Below are 18,005 nucleotides of genomic sequence, written 5' to 3'. Positions count from 1 at the left end.
TTCTGTTTGGTTACACGACCCATTTCCTTTCTTTAATGGGACTTTCGATATGTGGATGCCTATTGATGGTCCGAATAGTTTATGCACAGGACTTATGGCCATTAAAAGCAACAACAAAACTATAAACGTTATAAGAATATGGGAGACAATTCTGAATAGCCATCTACAAGTTAACCAAGCGGCATTTAATAGAGCTTACAAACACTCAAAGCTCTCCCTTAAGATATTAGATATTTTCTTGTTTCCTTCGGGTGAATTTTATTTTGACAAATTTAGTGACGTCAAACGGAAACATGTTATAATAGTTCATAACAATTTCATAGAGGGTCATGCTATGAAATTACAACGGTTTAAAAAGTTTAATTTCTGGTTTTCTGATTAATACTGAATAAAGAATAAAATACACGTTCGTATCTGAAATATATATACTTGTCGAGAGACGTCTAAAATTATATATTTTTTGTAAATTGGATAAAGGTTGTGATTTTATTTGCAGAAATATCACATACATATCAAAGACTTTAACAAACAGACGAAAAGAAAGATTAAATGTTCTTGTAGTTCGTTTTTGTTATCCTTGCAAATGCAATTTATGCCACTGTTCCATCCTTTATGATGTAACCATGATTTGTAATCTTGATTCTGATACCATCATATTACATGATAGGAAATACTGGCCTCGTGGCGATGCCGCATTGGTTGTTCCTGTTTCTTGACATCATGATGTAACCTTGGTGACCCCAGCTTTTACCCCAGCTGCAAAAAACAACAACAACAGGAAATGAATTATCCAAAACTATGGTTTGGGCAAGTTTCTGCAAGGTATTTTTCAAATTTGTATCAATAAGAGAAACTTTCATCAATTATTTGACTAGAGGTCTTGTGCTTGAATGTATGAAGTAGTATCAAATTCAAATAATGAATGACCTCAACTTCTGAAAAAAGATATGTATCAGTCAAAACTTAAATTAAGGTTTATGTGTTACATGCAAGATAAGGAAATGTATCAGTTCTAATCTGAAACCAGACTTCTTCGACTACGGGACATTTGTTTACATTGCTTGGCAGTTGAATCTTACACAGAGCGTACATTGAAACTAACTTGACTACAGATAAACCGAAATTAATCTCAACGCATTTTTTTCTTGCTTATTCTGAATTGATCTGGAGTTCCTTTCCTTGCCAACACGTTTTTGCGTTAATAAGCGTAGACCACCGCCGATACCAGCGGGTACTGATTTCGAAGAACTACATTCATCATGCGAATGATATAGGTTACCGAGGATAAGCGTAGACAAACCAGGTTTATTCAACATTTTAAGTTTTAATCGGGAAACAGCTTAATTCTTTATATAAAGATTAAATGGGGAACCAGATTCATTCTACATGCTACGGTAAAATCGGAATATAAAACGAAAATTTTCACACTTGATGTTTCAAGTCCATTTATGAACAGCTGACTTTGAATCATGAGTTGTCTTTACCTGTTCTTAACGAGCCAGTAGTCACTGTTAGACATTTTACCATACCCCACTACGAGCACAGCATGGCCCAGTTTAACTGACGAGCAACTCTTCTCGTTATATACACCGGATCTGTTAAACGAGCAACAAACATGCACATTGTAATCGAGTAAGAAAATTATTTTTTGCTGTCCAAAGTGCTCCTTGACAGATAACTGGATCAAACGAAAGAAATAGTATGTACGATTAAATAAATAAACAAATTAAGTAAATAAATAAAAATTGAATAAAGAAAGAAAGAAAGTACAAAAACACTGTCGTAAATATAAAAATTGAATAAAACGTGAAATCGAAAAAAAATATCTAATTGATAGAACTAAATAACACTATGACATTAGGTGACATAAATTCATATAGCATGAAATAGATAAAGGATACTGTTGAATACTAATTTTATTGAACAAGTTGAATAAAATTTTGTTGTGAGCACAAAATAGTTTTACGTAACGAATTCAATAACTTAAGTTATGAACCAAGACGAATATAATACTTTGATTAGAAATAAGAATAACGGATAACGGTAAATATTTCATTTTTCATGAACGTGCCCGATCTCAGGACTATGCAGTGATCCCCCTTCAGTACAGAGATTACAATCTGCCAAGGGAAGTAATCATGGTGAGGAGTTTGGGACGTACCTAGTTTTGGCCTTATATGTAGTGTAACGCTATCATTTTTGCGCACTTTTACGTTTTATGTTAGTAAAATGCAAATGGAAACACGCAAAGTTATGGCACTAGTGTAATATCGTTTCTATTACACTTTTGCGCTGTAGTTTAAATATGATATTACATTGCGATCTATGTTACAATTTAAGTTATACCAACTATTAGTAATACCTGTAAAGTTGGAAAGATTTCTGGCTTGCATCTATGGATACTGATATAGGACCCTCTTCCGCTACTGCAGTCTGCAATTGTTGCTCAGACCCTGCCTTGATTATCTTACAACCAGTTGCTGTAGCTCCAACATTTTGTCGTTGAAACCTACATTGTCCCTCCTGAATTAAACATATATGTACAACGTATTTAGAATATTTGTATCATAGTTTGAGGACTTTTCTGTTGAAAATGTGTCAGAGATAAATTGTATACAAATACATGCACAGTGCGGTAACTGAAGTGCAGATATCAGTTATCCGCACTCCAGAGCATGTCCATTGATTGGCTCATTTTTGCTGGGGTTTACTTATTGTGAAGGCAGAAAAAGGGAATGCGACAGAAATATCATATTCAGATGCTCGTCCATTGATTACTTTTTTCTGGGGTTTCATACTGTGACAACAGGGAACGAGTATTTATGTTTGACTATGATGCAAAAGAGAAAGAACATCAAAACACTCGGCAATCTGATTTATTCTCGGTGGATACGCCAGCTGGTACAAATCAGATAGCCTCGTGTTTCGATGCTCTTTCTATTACTTAGAATATGGTAAAAAATGAACATACAATTTTGAACTTAAAGAGAAAAAAAACAAGTTAAAATTTTCTTATATATCGTAATACTGGCCACTGGTCTGGAGTGTTTTCCTCTGACACTGCGCTTCTTTGGAGTTCAATCCCTTTACTTTGCGTCGTACTAGCAGTCTATAATTTTTTCCTCCCTTACACTAGAAAGGCTAGAAAGTCTTTCCCTTCAAAACTTAGTTTAGGATCCCTTTTACACTATGAAGTCTGGTGTTTATTCCTCTTACACTACGTAGGTTAGAATTAATTTCCCTTACATTATATTGTCTGGATTTCCTTCCCCTTATTCTATATAGTTTGTAGTTCTCGCCTTTAAACAACAATGAGGTTTCTCTCCCTTACACTATGTAAGTCATAAGTCATAAAAAATCATCTAAAAGGACGTAGTGGTTATAAACACTCCTGAAGACAGGTTCTACACCAAATACGAAATAGACTGGCAGAACCTTTCAAATCTATGAATTTATGAATTTTCATTGGACAAAAAATATGGCAAATATTAAAATCCAGATGGACGGTTGGATTATAAACACAACTGAAAGCTTTCTTTTTGGACGAAAAAAAGGCAAAAGTATTCTAAAGGCGTTTAAAGGAGTGTACTGCTGAAAGCGATTTCTCGGATATACCGGTAAACAGTCAGAAAGTTTTCAAATTTCGACCCTCTCATTTGACGAAAAAGAAGGCCAAAAAGCTACAATCACACACATAAACAACATGAACAACAAAACGTTACCTTTGCGATGTATGGGTAAGATGCTTCAGTGTCAATTCCGCCATTTTTGATGACGTAGTCAAAGGCCTTATACGCAAGACCACCATTACACCCATGGTTTCCTTAAATAGTGTAAAATTATTGAAACGACGTTCACTAAGCAATGGGACAGGAAATTGAAAGATTGCACACTTGATTCAAGCGCGCGACATGTTTGCAAACTTGACAAAATGCCTACAGAGTCATAAATATTTATAACACACGCATGTATTTATCAGATAAGTAGACTTGTATGTTTTTTGGAATTTTAAAAATGTTAATGTATTAAAGAAATATTTATGACACACTTAGTTTAAGGTTTCAGCTTCCTAGCTTCTGATATTATTTAAGACATAAACAAGTCATGTGCACAGTTTTAAATTTGACAAGCGACTTTTCTGGTAGGGTTTTTACTCATTTATTTATATATGTAAGTTCTGAATGCAAGGAATCAAAACAATATACGTTTCTGTCAATACTGTATAAATGTTATAGTTTGCATGAACCAAATAAAGTTTCAATACACAAAAATATCTGGAGAATATATGTGCAGGCGTCACAAATATTCATCAACCGGTAGCCACTTTTATAATAAAGTTACAACGTACAAACCTTCAGACATTGAACAATCTACCAAGTTTTGCTCCGAGAGGGACACCAGTTTGCCAGTTTTCTTGAAGTTCTGTCCTTCAAGAGAACCCGTGGCCGAGAATGCCCAGCATGAGCCGCATTGTCCCTGAATATATAAAGAATGCACTGACAAAATTTGACAAACTAAATAATACCATGTTTATATATCTCGATCTGAATAGCATTCACTTTCCGACACATATTCTGAATTTACGGAATATCAGTATAAGTAATCAAAGAGCCAATTACAAAACTATATTTGATACAGACTTAATCTATTTTTTTATTTCATTGCTTGGTCTTATATATTATATATGCAAGAGAACACGGATGTTCAGCACATTTGACTTGTCAATGATGGTCAATTATCATAAAATGACCATTATTGGCAAGACAAATGTGCCGAACGCCTGTGCAATGGAACATAGCGCATATTAAGCAGGAACGTGTTCAATTCAGATGTTGGTATTGAACATAAGGTAGGTCAGAAATAAGAAAATGTTCATCTATTTTGTCGTTTTCCATTTTTATGTAACGACATATCATCATAATTATTGTATGCTTTGAAAGTCACCATACAGTTACAATATTGTAATGAACAGCAAATGGAAACCTGGTCTTTAACGCCAGTTACGTATCCCTTTCTTCGCCAGTCCACGTACGATGGTAATGACGTCATTTGCGTTTCCGGTGATGACGTATAATTCTTGCAGGTGAAGCGGGTTAAGTTTTGTTGGTTTCCATTCATGATATTAACAAATTCTGCTGTTGTCTGAAAATTAACGATATGTTCTCGGCATTCTTGGGCTTAATTGGTTTCATTTAGGTCATGATATTCCAAAATAATAATCGATTGTTCAAAAGAACAATTAGTCTATATATAGATCAATATACACAGTGACGAAGCATAGAACATATCTATAACAAAAAATGTCAGAATGACACATATGCCTCCCCCTATACAATAGACTTACTCCGGAATTAAGAATTATTTGGGTTTTCCCTGCTGATACGTAGGTACAAACATACTTTTACAGTAACAGCTTCGAAAATAAGCGCGGCAGGCTCACTTATGTATTGTGACGGATAGTGTACCGTGAAGCTAAAACGGTAAAAATTTGTTTGCACCTATGGATTAGCTGGGAAAAGCCAGTTCTGGATAATATCTTTTTGAGTATGCTTTTAAAACTAGTTTCCTTTTAGTTTTACTTTTAAGAAAAAATCCTTTAATCGTATGAATGATATTTGTACATTTTGGCCCTAAATACTGGAGTTACTTCCCCGTGCAATACGTAATAGGCGGCAGTTAATGTAGGCAGGGAGCCAGACTAAGCTCAAAGCTGCCAATACTCCAATGAATGTCAGAAAATTGATATATTTTTAATTATTTTCATATTCACGACCCTTTCAGTTTAATTTAAATAGTTTTATTTTTTTAAATACACAAAATGTTTGAAAAGATTCAATCAGGAGTTATATTTATAAATTAACAAACAATGATTTATATAGTATTTCATACATCATATTGATTTAGCGGAAGCAGTTTTCAAAGTCAGTGTCACTGTGACCTTGACATACACAAACTTCAATGAGGGTGATCATCCTACGACGTTACTATGATGCTGATCTGTCAATTCTCTATTAAGTTGAAACGACTTTTACAGTCAGGGTCACTGTAATCTCAATTTTTAGGCATTGTTGCACAAGAACAATAAGATAATGACCATTCCCTCAACGACGGTGATGATCATGTGAAGTTTGAAGATATGGGTAAAATGGTTCTCAAGGTCACTGTTACGTTGACCACCAAGCATAAGCGCATAACAGAGGCATTCCACTAAATAAGAGTTACCATCAAATGAGGTTTAAAGACTGTGTCAAATAGTTATTTAGGTACCAAGCAGACACATTTTTCACATTCAAGGTCACATTGATTTGGACCTTCATGAATGCATCGACACCACAGCACAATATGGGATTTTCTACTCAAAAAGGTGTTCTTCTATGAAGTAACGAAGGCTATAGGACGAATGGTTCTCCGGTTATTGAGTGAAAATGGTTTTAACATTTCAGGTCACTGTGACCTTGGCATTCACGCATCGGCGCCCAAAACAAAAGGTGTCTTCTACTTAATGAAGATTATCATTCTTTTCGGTTTTGACGACTGTGGATCGCATGGCTGTTAGGTATTGAAAGGGTTTTTAAAAGAAATCTGCTAATCTATTTGACACTGATCATCCTATGAAGTTTGAACGCTATTGATAAAGTGTTTATTTGGATGTTTTCATATTCAAGGCCGTTGTCACCTTCGGGCATCACCGCGCTGAAATAATAGGGGATGCTAAATGGTGTTGATCATCTTATGAAGTTTTGAAAGTTTATTTGGTAGTTTAGCAGAAACGGTTTTGACACACAAGACTTTGTTCACAGTGCCAATAGCTTTTACATATCGGTATTCTAAAACAATAGACGTCTTCTATTTAAGAAGTTGATCATTGTATAAGGTCTGAATCCTGTGGATCTAAATATTTCTCCAATAATTGAGAGGAAACGAAAAGGTCTGTCGACCGTCAAACAAATTGACATTCGCCAAAGAGCATACCCCTTTTTCTTCGATTTATCTCAAATAATATTTGATATATGATTATCAGCGCAAAGTTATCTGTTCTTCTTAACGTAATAGCTATACTAATTGAATACACAAGCCTTCTGTCAAAATCTTAACTTATGAAGTTATTTTGTTTACATTGTTGGTAAACAAAGTCAAAGGCAAGTAGGTGACGCGATAGCTCAGTTGGTTAAACCACTGATTGTCACTCCTGAGGTTCAGAGTTCGATTCTGGGTAACACACTTGGGAGTTTTCAGAAACACTTTCAGTGTTCCCACTTACCTAGAGGTATACTGGTATGAAACCCAGGTAATCCTCGCATGTATCAGTGCTATCATTGGGCATGTAAACAAACCAAGGGGCCTATTCAGTAAGAGCTAGGGACTGGTTTCTTGATTCCATTTGTATCTCAACCTGTCTCTGGAGTCTGCTGAGGTAAGGACCCTACTGGAAAGAAGTGCTTGCACTTTTGTAGGTTATCCTTGACCTCCCAGTCTAAAGAAAATCAATCAATCAATCAATCAGACAACGGTTCAATTTTAGAATGGCTTACCATGTCACCGTATTTGTTCATGCCTAATGTGTATGTGTACGCTCCGAGTTCTGCTTTCACATTATGTTGTTGTATATACTTCATGTTATCTTCCCAAATATATCGTCTGAAGTTAGAAACGAAATCACTAATAATGACAATGTTACATGCGACGTTTCTGCTAAATCAAAGCTTGATTTGTCAAGACAATACCGTATGAAGGAATATCTAAATTATATTGGTCAATTTTAAACTTTAAATCAGTGGTAAAATTCACAATAAACTGTTCAAAGCCACGTTATGTCTTGGAATACGTGTTTCCTTCTTTAGAAAGTGCAAAAATGATTGAGTTGTAGTTTTAAGGTTGAATAATGGTTTAAGAGCATGTAAGATGCTTATAACAAAAAGAAAATAACATTGAATGTGCAAATTATTTGTCATAAAAGTACCAAAATGTAAACAAAGTTTTATTTTGACTTTTAACAAAATACTAAATCACTTTCAATGTATGATTTACTATTCTAACACGACCCACATTTTTCCCCATTGATCATAGAAAAACCGAAAATGTGTGTAATTATGCAATAAAATCACAGTTTGATGTTCTAAATTAGACATGTGACGTTATCATTATACCATGACGTAACCACTAAAATGGTGACGCACTGGAAATAAGGACGGAAACAAATCAGGCGCAATTTAGGTTAATATCAGTACGGCATCATTTTTTTGTTGATGTGTTAGAATCGAAATAATATATCCATATCGGCCTCGTGATATAATTCCTCGCATCCGAACTCCAAACAGTGATTTTATTGAGCGATAAAACCACAGTTTGGGATATATTATTTCTTAAACAAGCATTAGAAGCAAAATGTTGTACAGGTAAAACGACTACAGACAACAGTACATAAAAAAAAAACTTTTGAGAGTTAAAAAGTACGCATTACTACATGTGGATTAATGAGCCTTTAGAGTTATCACCCTTTTTCAGCAAAAGATATTTTATTCCAATTTACAATTTCATTGGAGAAAAACGCCGAATATTGTTAAACGTTTAAAACAGCTAACTATTTTGAGCGGTTTAAATCGTTTCTTTTTTTTCTTCTTAGTGTCTTAAGATAACATGATAACCATATTCTTAATCGGGTTATGATCTGATTTAAAAAGAGGACACACATTACGGGGAGAACACTGTAGCATACGTACACGTGATATTTGGCCAGGGTTCAAGGTGAAGATTTTTTAAAAATTGTCCCGATTCATTTTTGCTTGCTTTAGACTGCATGATTTTTCTTCAAACAATTTGCATGAATCCGTACATTTATCAGACCTGTTACAAACTACGGTGAAGTCTCTACGATAACCAATTACAATCTGAGTGTTCAGGATAATTTGATATCTAAAGAATCATCACTATGTATACAAAGCTATTAAATACTAAATGAAACAGGCTATGAAATGCACACTATTGTGTAGCAGTTTACTTTTATATCATATATAGTTATTTGAGTACAAATGGTCTGAAACCCGGAAGATTTTATCTGTTAAACACAATGATATGAAACAACCCGAAACTGATTAATCACCCACCCACTGCTTGAACAAACAGGCATCTTATATTGTTAACTTTTGTTCGATTGTGTCTTTATTTTAAACATTTTACATAATATGTATTTTATGACTAACTGCAAACTTAAACTACAATATTGTTTTTGCTGTAGCATCGGCAATATTGAAACAACCTTTTTCCGGATAAGTACAAAAATTGATTATATAATGTCGAGGATTAATATACATGTCGTATTGTAAAATACAATGGACGTGGCATCATGAGCTGTTGATTGTTTAAGCTGGATTAATTATTGTTTTCCTGTGTTCATAAGTGTATCGTACTGTGGCATAGAGGGGACATCAGAAATATTTTATCTATCAAGTGCGCACGCGATGGGGGACATCAGAAATATTTTATCTATCACGTGCGCACGCGATTGGGGACATAAGAAACATTTTATCTATCACGTGCGCACGCGATGGGGGACATCAGAAATATTTTATCTATCACGTGCGCACGCGATGGGGACATCAGAAATATTTTATCTATCACGTGCGCACGCGATGGAGGACATAAGAAATATTTTATCTGTCACGTGCGCACGCGAGGGGAGAAATCGGAAAATATTTAAATACCACGTGCGCACGCGAAAGCTACCACGTGCGCACGCTATGACTACTACGTGCGCACGCGATAGCTACTACGTGCGCACGTACAATTTATTACGTGCGCACGCGATAGCTTTTAATTTCAAACAAGTCATGAAAAAGCACTTTCCCGTCCATTTTAGAAATGGAAGGTATTACGTGCGCACGTATTAGTTACCGCGTGCGCACGTAGTAGTTATCGCATGCGTACGTAGTAGCTGTCGCGTGCGCACGTAGTAGCTGTTGCGTGCGCACGTATTAGTAGTAGCGTGCGCAAGTAGTAGCTATCGCGTGCGCACGTAGTAGCTATCGCGTGCGCACGTGATAGATAAGATATTTCTAATGTCCCCATCGCGTACGCACGTGATAGATAAAATATTGCTGATGTCCCCATCGCGTGCGCACGTGATAGATAAATTATATCTGATGTTCCCCATCATGTTCGCACGTGATAGATAAAATATTTATGATGTCCCTCATCGCGTGCGCACGTGATAGATTAAACATTTCTGATGTCCCCTCTATGCCACCGTAGTATCGATACAAGATAGAGTAAAATAAAAATACATTTGTCGCCCTTTATCTGTAACCTGTCATACACTTTTACCAAATAACGTTTCCGTTTTGTGAATATTTTACAGTCCTTCAAAAGTTGAAACCCCACAGATGAATTATTGTTAAAATAACACAGGATAATAGATATTGCCGATGACCTTTTGGTATTTAAAGCTCTAGCTGGAGTTCTCTTTTTTTTAACAAAAAAAAAAAAACTACAGACTAGAATAAGCCTTTTGAATGACTGACAAAATAATTGAATCAAAATGATTGACTCTGGCCAATGTGCGATAAAAATGATCCTGACTCAGTAGGTGTCTGATATGCAAGAAATTACAGCGTTTTATAATTATGAACCGTTTTGTATACGTGTATTTGCCCTTTTCAAACCCAAATAATATATTTGTGGTAGCATGCTTGCATAAGTATAGGTCGACCTTGAAGAAGTTGCCATGATGCTAAAAAATGTAGTATTCCGTCATTTAGTTGTACATATTTATTTTATAACGATTTTAAAATGACTCCAGGAAGTATGGATATGCATGGCGTTTTTTTATATGGAAATATGCATTTGTCATATGGCGAGAAGTTCGTGTAAACAAAAGAGGAAAATAGATATCAGCCAACCTTTAAAGGCCCATTCTGACTCAGAAATGCTGTCATTTTTATTTCTCAAAAACACTTTGGCATCATTTTACAGTTTCCGAAAAATTACTCATTTGCCATAAAGATTAACTATATTTGCTACTTTTGTTCTGTTGGAAATTGGAATAATTATATAGTTAATTACATTTTTGTACGGAAGTCAAAATACTACTTTGTTTACACTGTGCTATCTTTATGACACGTTACTGCACGTTCAGCACTATTTCCGTCAGTTCTTAAACATCTAACATGCTCTTAATCCATTATTTAAACATTATTTAACACATGTTATATATATCTCAGGAATTATAAAATGATATGGATATATCTGAAGCATAATGGGCCTTTAATTAAAAAGTTGAGTCACGGATGACCTGACGGATATCGCGTTCCATTTAAATGATTACCTGAGTCACAATATATGTACAGGGAAAATAATATACGGAAATTAATTTCCAGTTATTTTATCTTTTGTTGATTTTTTAAACTTGTTTTCACTTTTCTTTTAGAAATCGTACATGAAATTGTCAGACTTCCCTTGCCATTCCCCCCCCCCTCCCCCGTTTTTGGTGTGGGTGAGGTGGAACTGACTAGTGTAGGAGGATTGTAGAGTGGGTAAAGGGTATATACATGTATGTGGTTGATAAAATGTTTTAAAATAACATTGTAGTTAAATCCGATTATTTTGACATTGAATAATTAGATCATAAGTTCTTTACTTCTTTCCCCTTCTCAACAAATTGATAATAATAATAATAATAATAATAATAAATAGATAATATAATAATAATAATAATAATAATAATAATAATAATAATAATAATAATAATAATAATAATAATAATAATAATTGTAATAATAAATGTTTTCAACTACATATTGTATTATCAAATACATATCGATGAAGAAGAAGAAAAAAAACTTACCGTATTTTCTCAACGTGAGGCTCATACTTCTTGCCATACGATGACTTGTATAATTCCCATTCGAGGTCCATGATATCAAACGACCAAGATGTTGCCAGAAGACATCCGAATACAACCGCGTAAAGCATCTGCAAACGAAATGTATCTGATGAATGCTAATTTTTATCCCAACGTTACGTATTTTGGCATTTGTCTTTCATTATGTTAAAACAACCAAACAACAACAACAACATCATAATTAAACAATACTTTAAAAAATCAGTATACTTTTAATAGAAATCCATATGTATTTTTTTTTCAAAGTCTGTTTAGCAAAATCATGTTATTTGTTTAATAAATTAAGATACTAGATCTATAAATTATATGATTATCTAAGATTACCTTTTTGTTTCAAAAATGGCTGTTTAAACGTGTTGAACGTGTACTTTCAGTGTGAAGTATAAACGCTTTAGATAATCGCCGGATGTGTCAAATCAGACTTTTTTTATTTATAAATACAATGTGACCTTAAGACAAGGAAGTTATTATGTTTGATATTGCACACGTATTTGCCTATCCTTTTTATATTTGTAGAATTGAATAAATGCTTTTAAATTTGACATAAAGTTTGTTGTGGTTTGTTTCTGAAGAAATGTCTTTTGGAAAAAAATGACTTGCACCTTTTGTCAGATACAGAAAACCATTTCATTTTACACCCACACACTCTATATATCCACTCATTTTGACTAAACCCCGGCTGCAAGTTTGTTATTTATTTCCCATTATCTCATTGTCTATATCCACCTCTTCCAGTGGCGTAGCTACAATTAGTCCATGTAGAACAGGGCCTACAAGTTGGTCAAGAAAATGACATTTTCAAAAGTCCCAAAAATACATAAAATCAGGACGGGATAGGGTTGGTAGTGGGTTAAATCTATAAGGTCAAATCAAGTATATGCTTTAAATAGGCTTTTTCATTATTCAGTAGAGTTTGCATTTAATCAAATTCATAGTTTAAAATTATTGTTTTGAAATTTAAAGTGAGGCCTTTATTTCCCCTCCCGCTATCTACTGACAATAATGCTAGGTACCCAACAAATTTTATTAGCTGTTTTTGTGTTGCACATGGAAGCAAAGATGATTGGATTTGCTGAAATTTTTAAACGCTGCCATATATTTATGGAAATGATTCAAACTTGTTATTTGTGTAATTTAATGATTCAAACTTGTTATTTGTGTAATTTGCTTTAAAGATCTGAAGTGGTTAACCACAATAAGTGAAATTATATATATGTACATAATTATGCATATAAAACAATTTTCAAACATTGAAGAATATGTAAAATATGTACTGCAAATATTTGTGCATGTTATATGTAATCATTAAAATATATGCATTCATTTTTATTTTAAAATATGACTAAAACTTTAAAGAAAATAAATTTCTTATTACCTCCCTTTATTTACATGAAATGTTAAATTCGGTAATATCTTTATAAATAATGCTATTTTGAACCTACAATATTGATGAATCTTAATTTGTCCATCATATTTGTGATTTAAAACCATAAACAAAAATTCATCACAGTGATAGAAAGTTAAATGTTTTAATATTGTTGTTTTTAAGGTCTGCACGGTGGATGGCATGGGAAGGTTGACATACTTGTCACATGCAAGAATGAAGAATTACTACCTGTCTTTATTGGAGAGTCAATCGACGATGAAATTTTAGAAACTGATGAAAACATTGTGGACAATTCTTTAGATCAGATTATGGCAGAAGCAATTGTTTTCTCATTTTTTCAGCGTAAACAGTATTTCGGAAGATTAAAACATAATTTGATTCCTAGCATCGGAATAATCAGTGGCAGGTTAATTGTCTTCATGTATGACTGCGAGAATGATGTTCTACTTGGATCAAGTGTAATGCCCCTGTTGAATCAAGGTGGTATCGCTGTCAGCAGTGTTATTTCTCTCTGGTTAGTTCTGAACTACAAGCTGTTCGGTACAGGACTGATTGATGAGCTTAAAAGATACCAGGCAAATGTACACAGACTACTAGGGGATGAAAAGCTTGAGGAATACAGAACTAAAGTTTCTATGCCTTTTAACAACACATTTTGTCAAGATATATCATATGATCCAACAAGTTTTTTCAATGAAGATCCAAAAAGGAAATTAAATAGCTACCCTGAAGATCAATATCCAGTGAAGAAACTGTTGAAGAAGCAATGACAGTAGCCATGAATTTTTAACATCAACTGCTGAAAAATCAGATAATTTTTTAAGGTCAAAATTTTGAGAAATGAACAATTCAGACTACTGGTCAATGTGAAATCTTCACAAATTTAACGCATCTTTCTGCTTATGCCCATAAGGTGGCATATGTCTGCGGTTTGATTTCTTTTTATGGACAGACTTCAAAAGAATTTTGTGTTGCATATGAGGACAATAAGCCCCATGTTATTATATTTGAAAGGATTTTTTCCTTTAAGTGTTTTTTCTGTAAGTTGTATTCTGTCATTTCTGTATAGATTTTAAAGCAATATGCAATGATTGCATTCAACATAGTAACAAGTTGTCGCAGACAAAAATCAGGTATCAACAAGTATGATGATTATAATTATTTCATAAAAGTAAAAACATTGATGATCACGTCTGGTCAACATTTCCACAAATCCTAGATGGATTTTTGTATTGACATAATTATGTTGTGCATACCAGGTGTCAGTGCAAGAACAAGGACTCCAAACTCAAAGGTCACACTTGTACGTCCAAATTCTTGTTCATATTAGTGCATTCATGGACAATTGTAACCAGGTTGATATTTCTAGAATCCTAGAATAATATGGTTTTTGAAAATTAATTAAATTTAATTTGATTAAATTACTTGATACAAATATGTTAGATATGATGGTGACACATAGCGCACAAATATCGGGTCTGTAGCTCAACGGTTAGTGTCACACTTATAATGTCCTTTGTGGTTTAGGGAAACATTCAAATGCTTCATGTGGTGCTGTTTTTAACCAGGTTTTCAACGAAAACCGGGTTATTGTAATGCCGAAGACGGCAGGCGGACGTCAACTTTTGGTTTCTGCTCAATAACTTGAGTTTGCTTTGGCCTATTGACACCAAACTTGGTGTGTAGGTAGCTTATATCAAGAGGCAGCTTGGGATTGCTACCCAGATGTCTGTGATCAAGGTTAATGTTACTAAAGAATAGATATTCAGGTTCTGCTCAATAACTTGAGTTTGATTTGGCCTATTGACACCAAACTTAGTGTATGGATAGCTTATATCAAGAGGCAACTTGTGATTGCTACCCAGGTGTCTGTAATCAAGGTCAAGGTCACTGTTACTAAAAATAGAAATTCAGTTTTCGCTCAATAACTTGTGTTTGCATTGGTCTATTGACACCAAACTTGGTGTGTAGGTAGCTTATATCAAGAGGCAGCGTGGGATTAATATCCAGGTGTCTGTGATCAAGGTCAAGGTCACTTCCGAAAAAAGAAATTCAGTTTCACCTCAATAACTTGAGTTTGCTTTGACCTATTGACACCAAACTTGGTGTATGGATAGCTTATATCAGAAGACAGTGTGGTATTGCTACCCAGGCGTCTGTCATCAAGGTCAAGGTCACTGTTTCTAAAAGAAAAAAAATCAGTTTCAGCTCAATAACTTGAGTTTGGTTTGGCCTATTGACCCCAAACTTGGTGTATGGGTAGGATATATCAAGAGGCAGCTTGGGATTGCTACCCAGATGTCAGTGGTCAAGGTCAAGGTCAATGATACTAAAAAAGAAATTCAGTTTCTGCTCAATAATTTGAGTTTGCTTTGGCCTATTGACACCAAAATTGATGAATGGATAGCTTATATCAAGAGGCAGCTTTGGATTGCTACCCAGGTGTCTGTGATCAAGGTTAATGTATTCAGTTTTCACGTAATAACTAGAGTATGCTTTGACCTTTTGACACCAAACTTGCTGTGTGGCAGCTTTGGATTGCCACTTAGATATCTGGGAGCAAGGTCAAGGTCATTTGTTTTCACTAGAATTTTCAGCTTCTACTCAATAACTTCAGTGCACTTTGACCTATTGATTGCTATCACATCAAAACTTGGTCGTTGAAAACTTGGTTTTGTCGCATTGCGGCACTTCTTGTATAATAGAGTAAAACTTCAAAATGAAAAACAAGAATGTTTGCGAAAATTGTTTCCAGCACATCATACTTCTTTAAAGCGGCCTTTTAAAGTTAACATGTTATTTTAAGATAAATTGTTTCATATAATTGTCAGATCAAAAGAATCTTGGAGGAAAATGGAATTTGCCATTGATAAAATCACGGGGGGGGGGGAATCACGTGACTTTTTGTAGTAATGCCCACGAGAAAATGGCGACTGCTGAGCCCCGGTAAGTACCTTATTATGTTAAATTAAGTTGACAAACGTTTCTTAAATACAAACAAAACCTAGCGCATCATATGCGCGCAAATTTTCTTCAAATGATAATACAAAGTGCATTATCCTACGTCTTGTGGTTTTTGAGAACATTGTTTGAATTGTGTGAAAATTGCACAGGCAGCGATAGTAATTCGCACGAAGCGGTATAATTTGGTACCAAAATAAATGAAAATAAGCTTTCTTTCTGCACTTAAGACGCCAATTCAATCATTTTATTGACATCTATTATCCTAGAAGTCCATATAAAACTTTGTTCGGAGGTCTGTAGCCTACAAATGTTCTTTTCAAGTGTATAGTAAGTAAAACGAACAATTTCTAGATAGTAAGTCGCACGAAAACAAAATAATAAGTTTCACGCACAGTTTCCAATAGCATATATATTAAAGGAAGATTACGGGTTGTAAATGACCTTTAAATCTCTAAAATTTAATTAACTTTTTATATTGTTTTCAGAATGGACTTTCGTTTTGTATGCAAAACATGTGGAAAAGGATACAAAAGTGCATCCGGGCTATCGGCGCACGAGAGAACCCATGCTGGTAATGCCCCCTACAGATGTTGCGGAAAGCTGTTTTTCAGCAAAGCAAATATTACCAGACATAGGTATTTTAAAATTATTTATTTCTTCGTTAAATAAGATACATAACAAAGAATCAATAACTATAGTGTTTGATTGTATTTACATTTATTACCGTCAGCATAAAAGTAAATGTGCTCCTCAAAGAAGCATAAATCCATTAATTCTCAAAATGATATCATTTTTATTTTTTCAAAAACGTATTTGTTGTACTGCTACATTTTCCAAAAGATTACTTAATACCACTTTACTCACATTTTGATACATTTATAACAAATTATTTCACATTCAATGCTCTTTTCTTCATGCGATTAGCATATACAACATGGGAATATTATAAAACACATATTTTCCTTGCTACAGAACGAAATTCAAGGCTGAATGGGCCTTTAAAAATGATTCAAAGAAAAGTTTAACGTATGATCTCAATTTAGTGTGCTTTTCATTTTGTGATGTTGCAGGTGTTCTAAGCACAAGGAAGAAATGCAGTTTGTATGCCACTGTGGAAGCAAATTTGCAGTGGGGGCCGACTTGCGGGCTCACCAAAAGGTGCATGGGTCGGCAGCGTACACATGTGACATCTGCAATACAAGTATCCATCGGAAAAAACAATTTGAGGACCACATGGCTATGCATAGAGGGGAGAAGAACTATGTATGTCCATGTGGGAAGAGGTTCACACACAGACCTAATTTGACCCAGCATTCAAAGAGATGCCAACAGAAGAAGTGATAAGAGTATATGATTTAATTTGAGACATTATGACATGTTTTATGTAACTCCCGCATAAGGAAAGTTTTAAGGTTGTTCGTCTGGCCGTCCGTTTTAACTAAAACTTGACAGAAGTAATTTACATGCGATTTTTATAAGAAATTTGACTTAGACTCATAAATGCCATTGACCTTCAAGGTCAATTCCTTTAATTTTGCTAAAATCTGCTAATTTCTCCAAACGTTTTGTTTTCATACTTGGACATTATACTCAAGTATGTCATTGACATAAGAATAAATGACCGTCAATGCTTAATCATTTAATTTCGCTAAAATCGACCATAGCTTTATCAATCAATCATAATCAACACTAGTTTTAGGAAAAACCATCAACGACATTACCGTTAAAATACGGTAAACAAGATCCACAAGGAAACAA

The 18,005-nt window shown here is 34.4% G+C and overlaps 2 protein-coding genes across 2 annotated transcripts; one reads left to right on the top strand and one right to left on the bottom strand.

Annotated features, from left to right (window-relative positions):
- Window positions 1-411: 411 nt before the first annotated feature.
- Window positions 412-12,379, bottom strand: LOC132756230 (procathepsin L-like). The gene is made up of 9 exons (XM_060747237.1): window positions 12,221-12,379; window positions 11,840-11,967; window positions 7,533-7,638; window positions 4,984-5,142; window positions 4,353-4,476; window positions 3,723-3,823; window positions 2,363-2,523; window positions 1,485-1,595; window positions 412-756 (listed from the first exon to the last, which is right to left on the bottom strand). Exons 2-9 carry the CDS (start codon window positions 11,965-11,967, stop codon window positions 657-659), a joined length of 990 nt encoding a protein of 329 aa, XP_060603220.1. The 5' UTR covers window positions 12,221-12,379; the 3' UTR covers window positions 412-656.
- Window positions 12,380-12,898: 519 nt separating this feature from the next.
- Window positions 12,899-16,153, top strand: LOC132756229 (uncharacterized). The gene is made up of 2 exons (XM_060747236.1): window positions 12,899-12,905; window positions 13,446-16,153. The coding sequence occupies exons 1-2, from the start codon at window positions 12,899-12,901 to the stop codon at window positions 14,051-14,053; spliced, it is 615 nt and encodes a 204-aa protein (XP_060603219.1). The 3' UTR covers window positions 14,054-16,153.
- Window positions 16,154-18,005: the final 1,852 nt, after the last annotated feature.

The sequence above is a fragment of the Ruditapes philippinarum genome, unplaced genomic scaffold (assembly GCF_026571515.1).
Source record: "Ruditapes philippinarum isolate M1 unplaced genomic scaffold, ASM2657151v2 ctg3134_1_1_1_1, whole genome shotgun sequence".
NCBI lineage: Eukaryota > Metazoa > Mollusca > Bivalvia > Venerida > Veneridae > Ruditapes > Ruditapes philippinarum.
The sequence above is the reverse complement of the archived record's forward strand: the minus strand, read 5'-3'. Positions and strand labels throughout refer to the sequence as shown.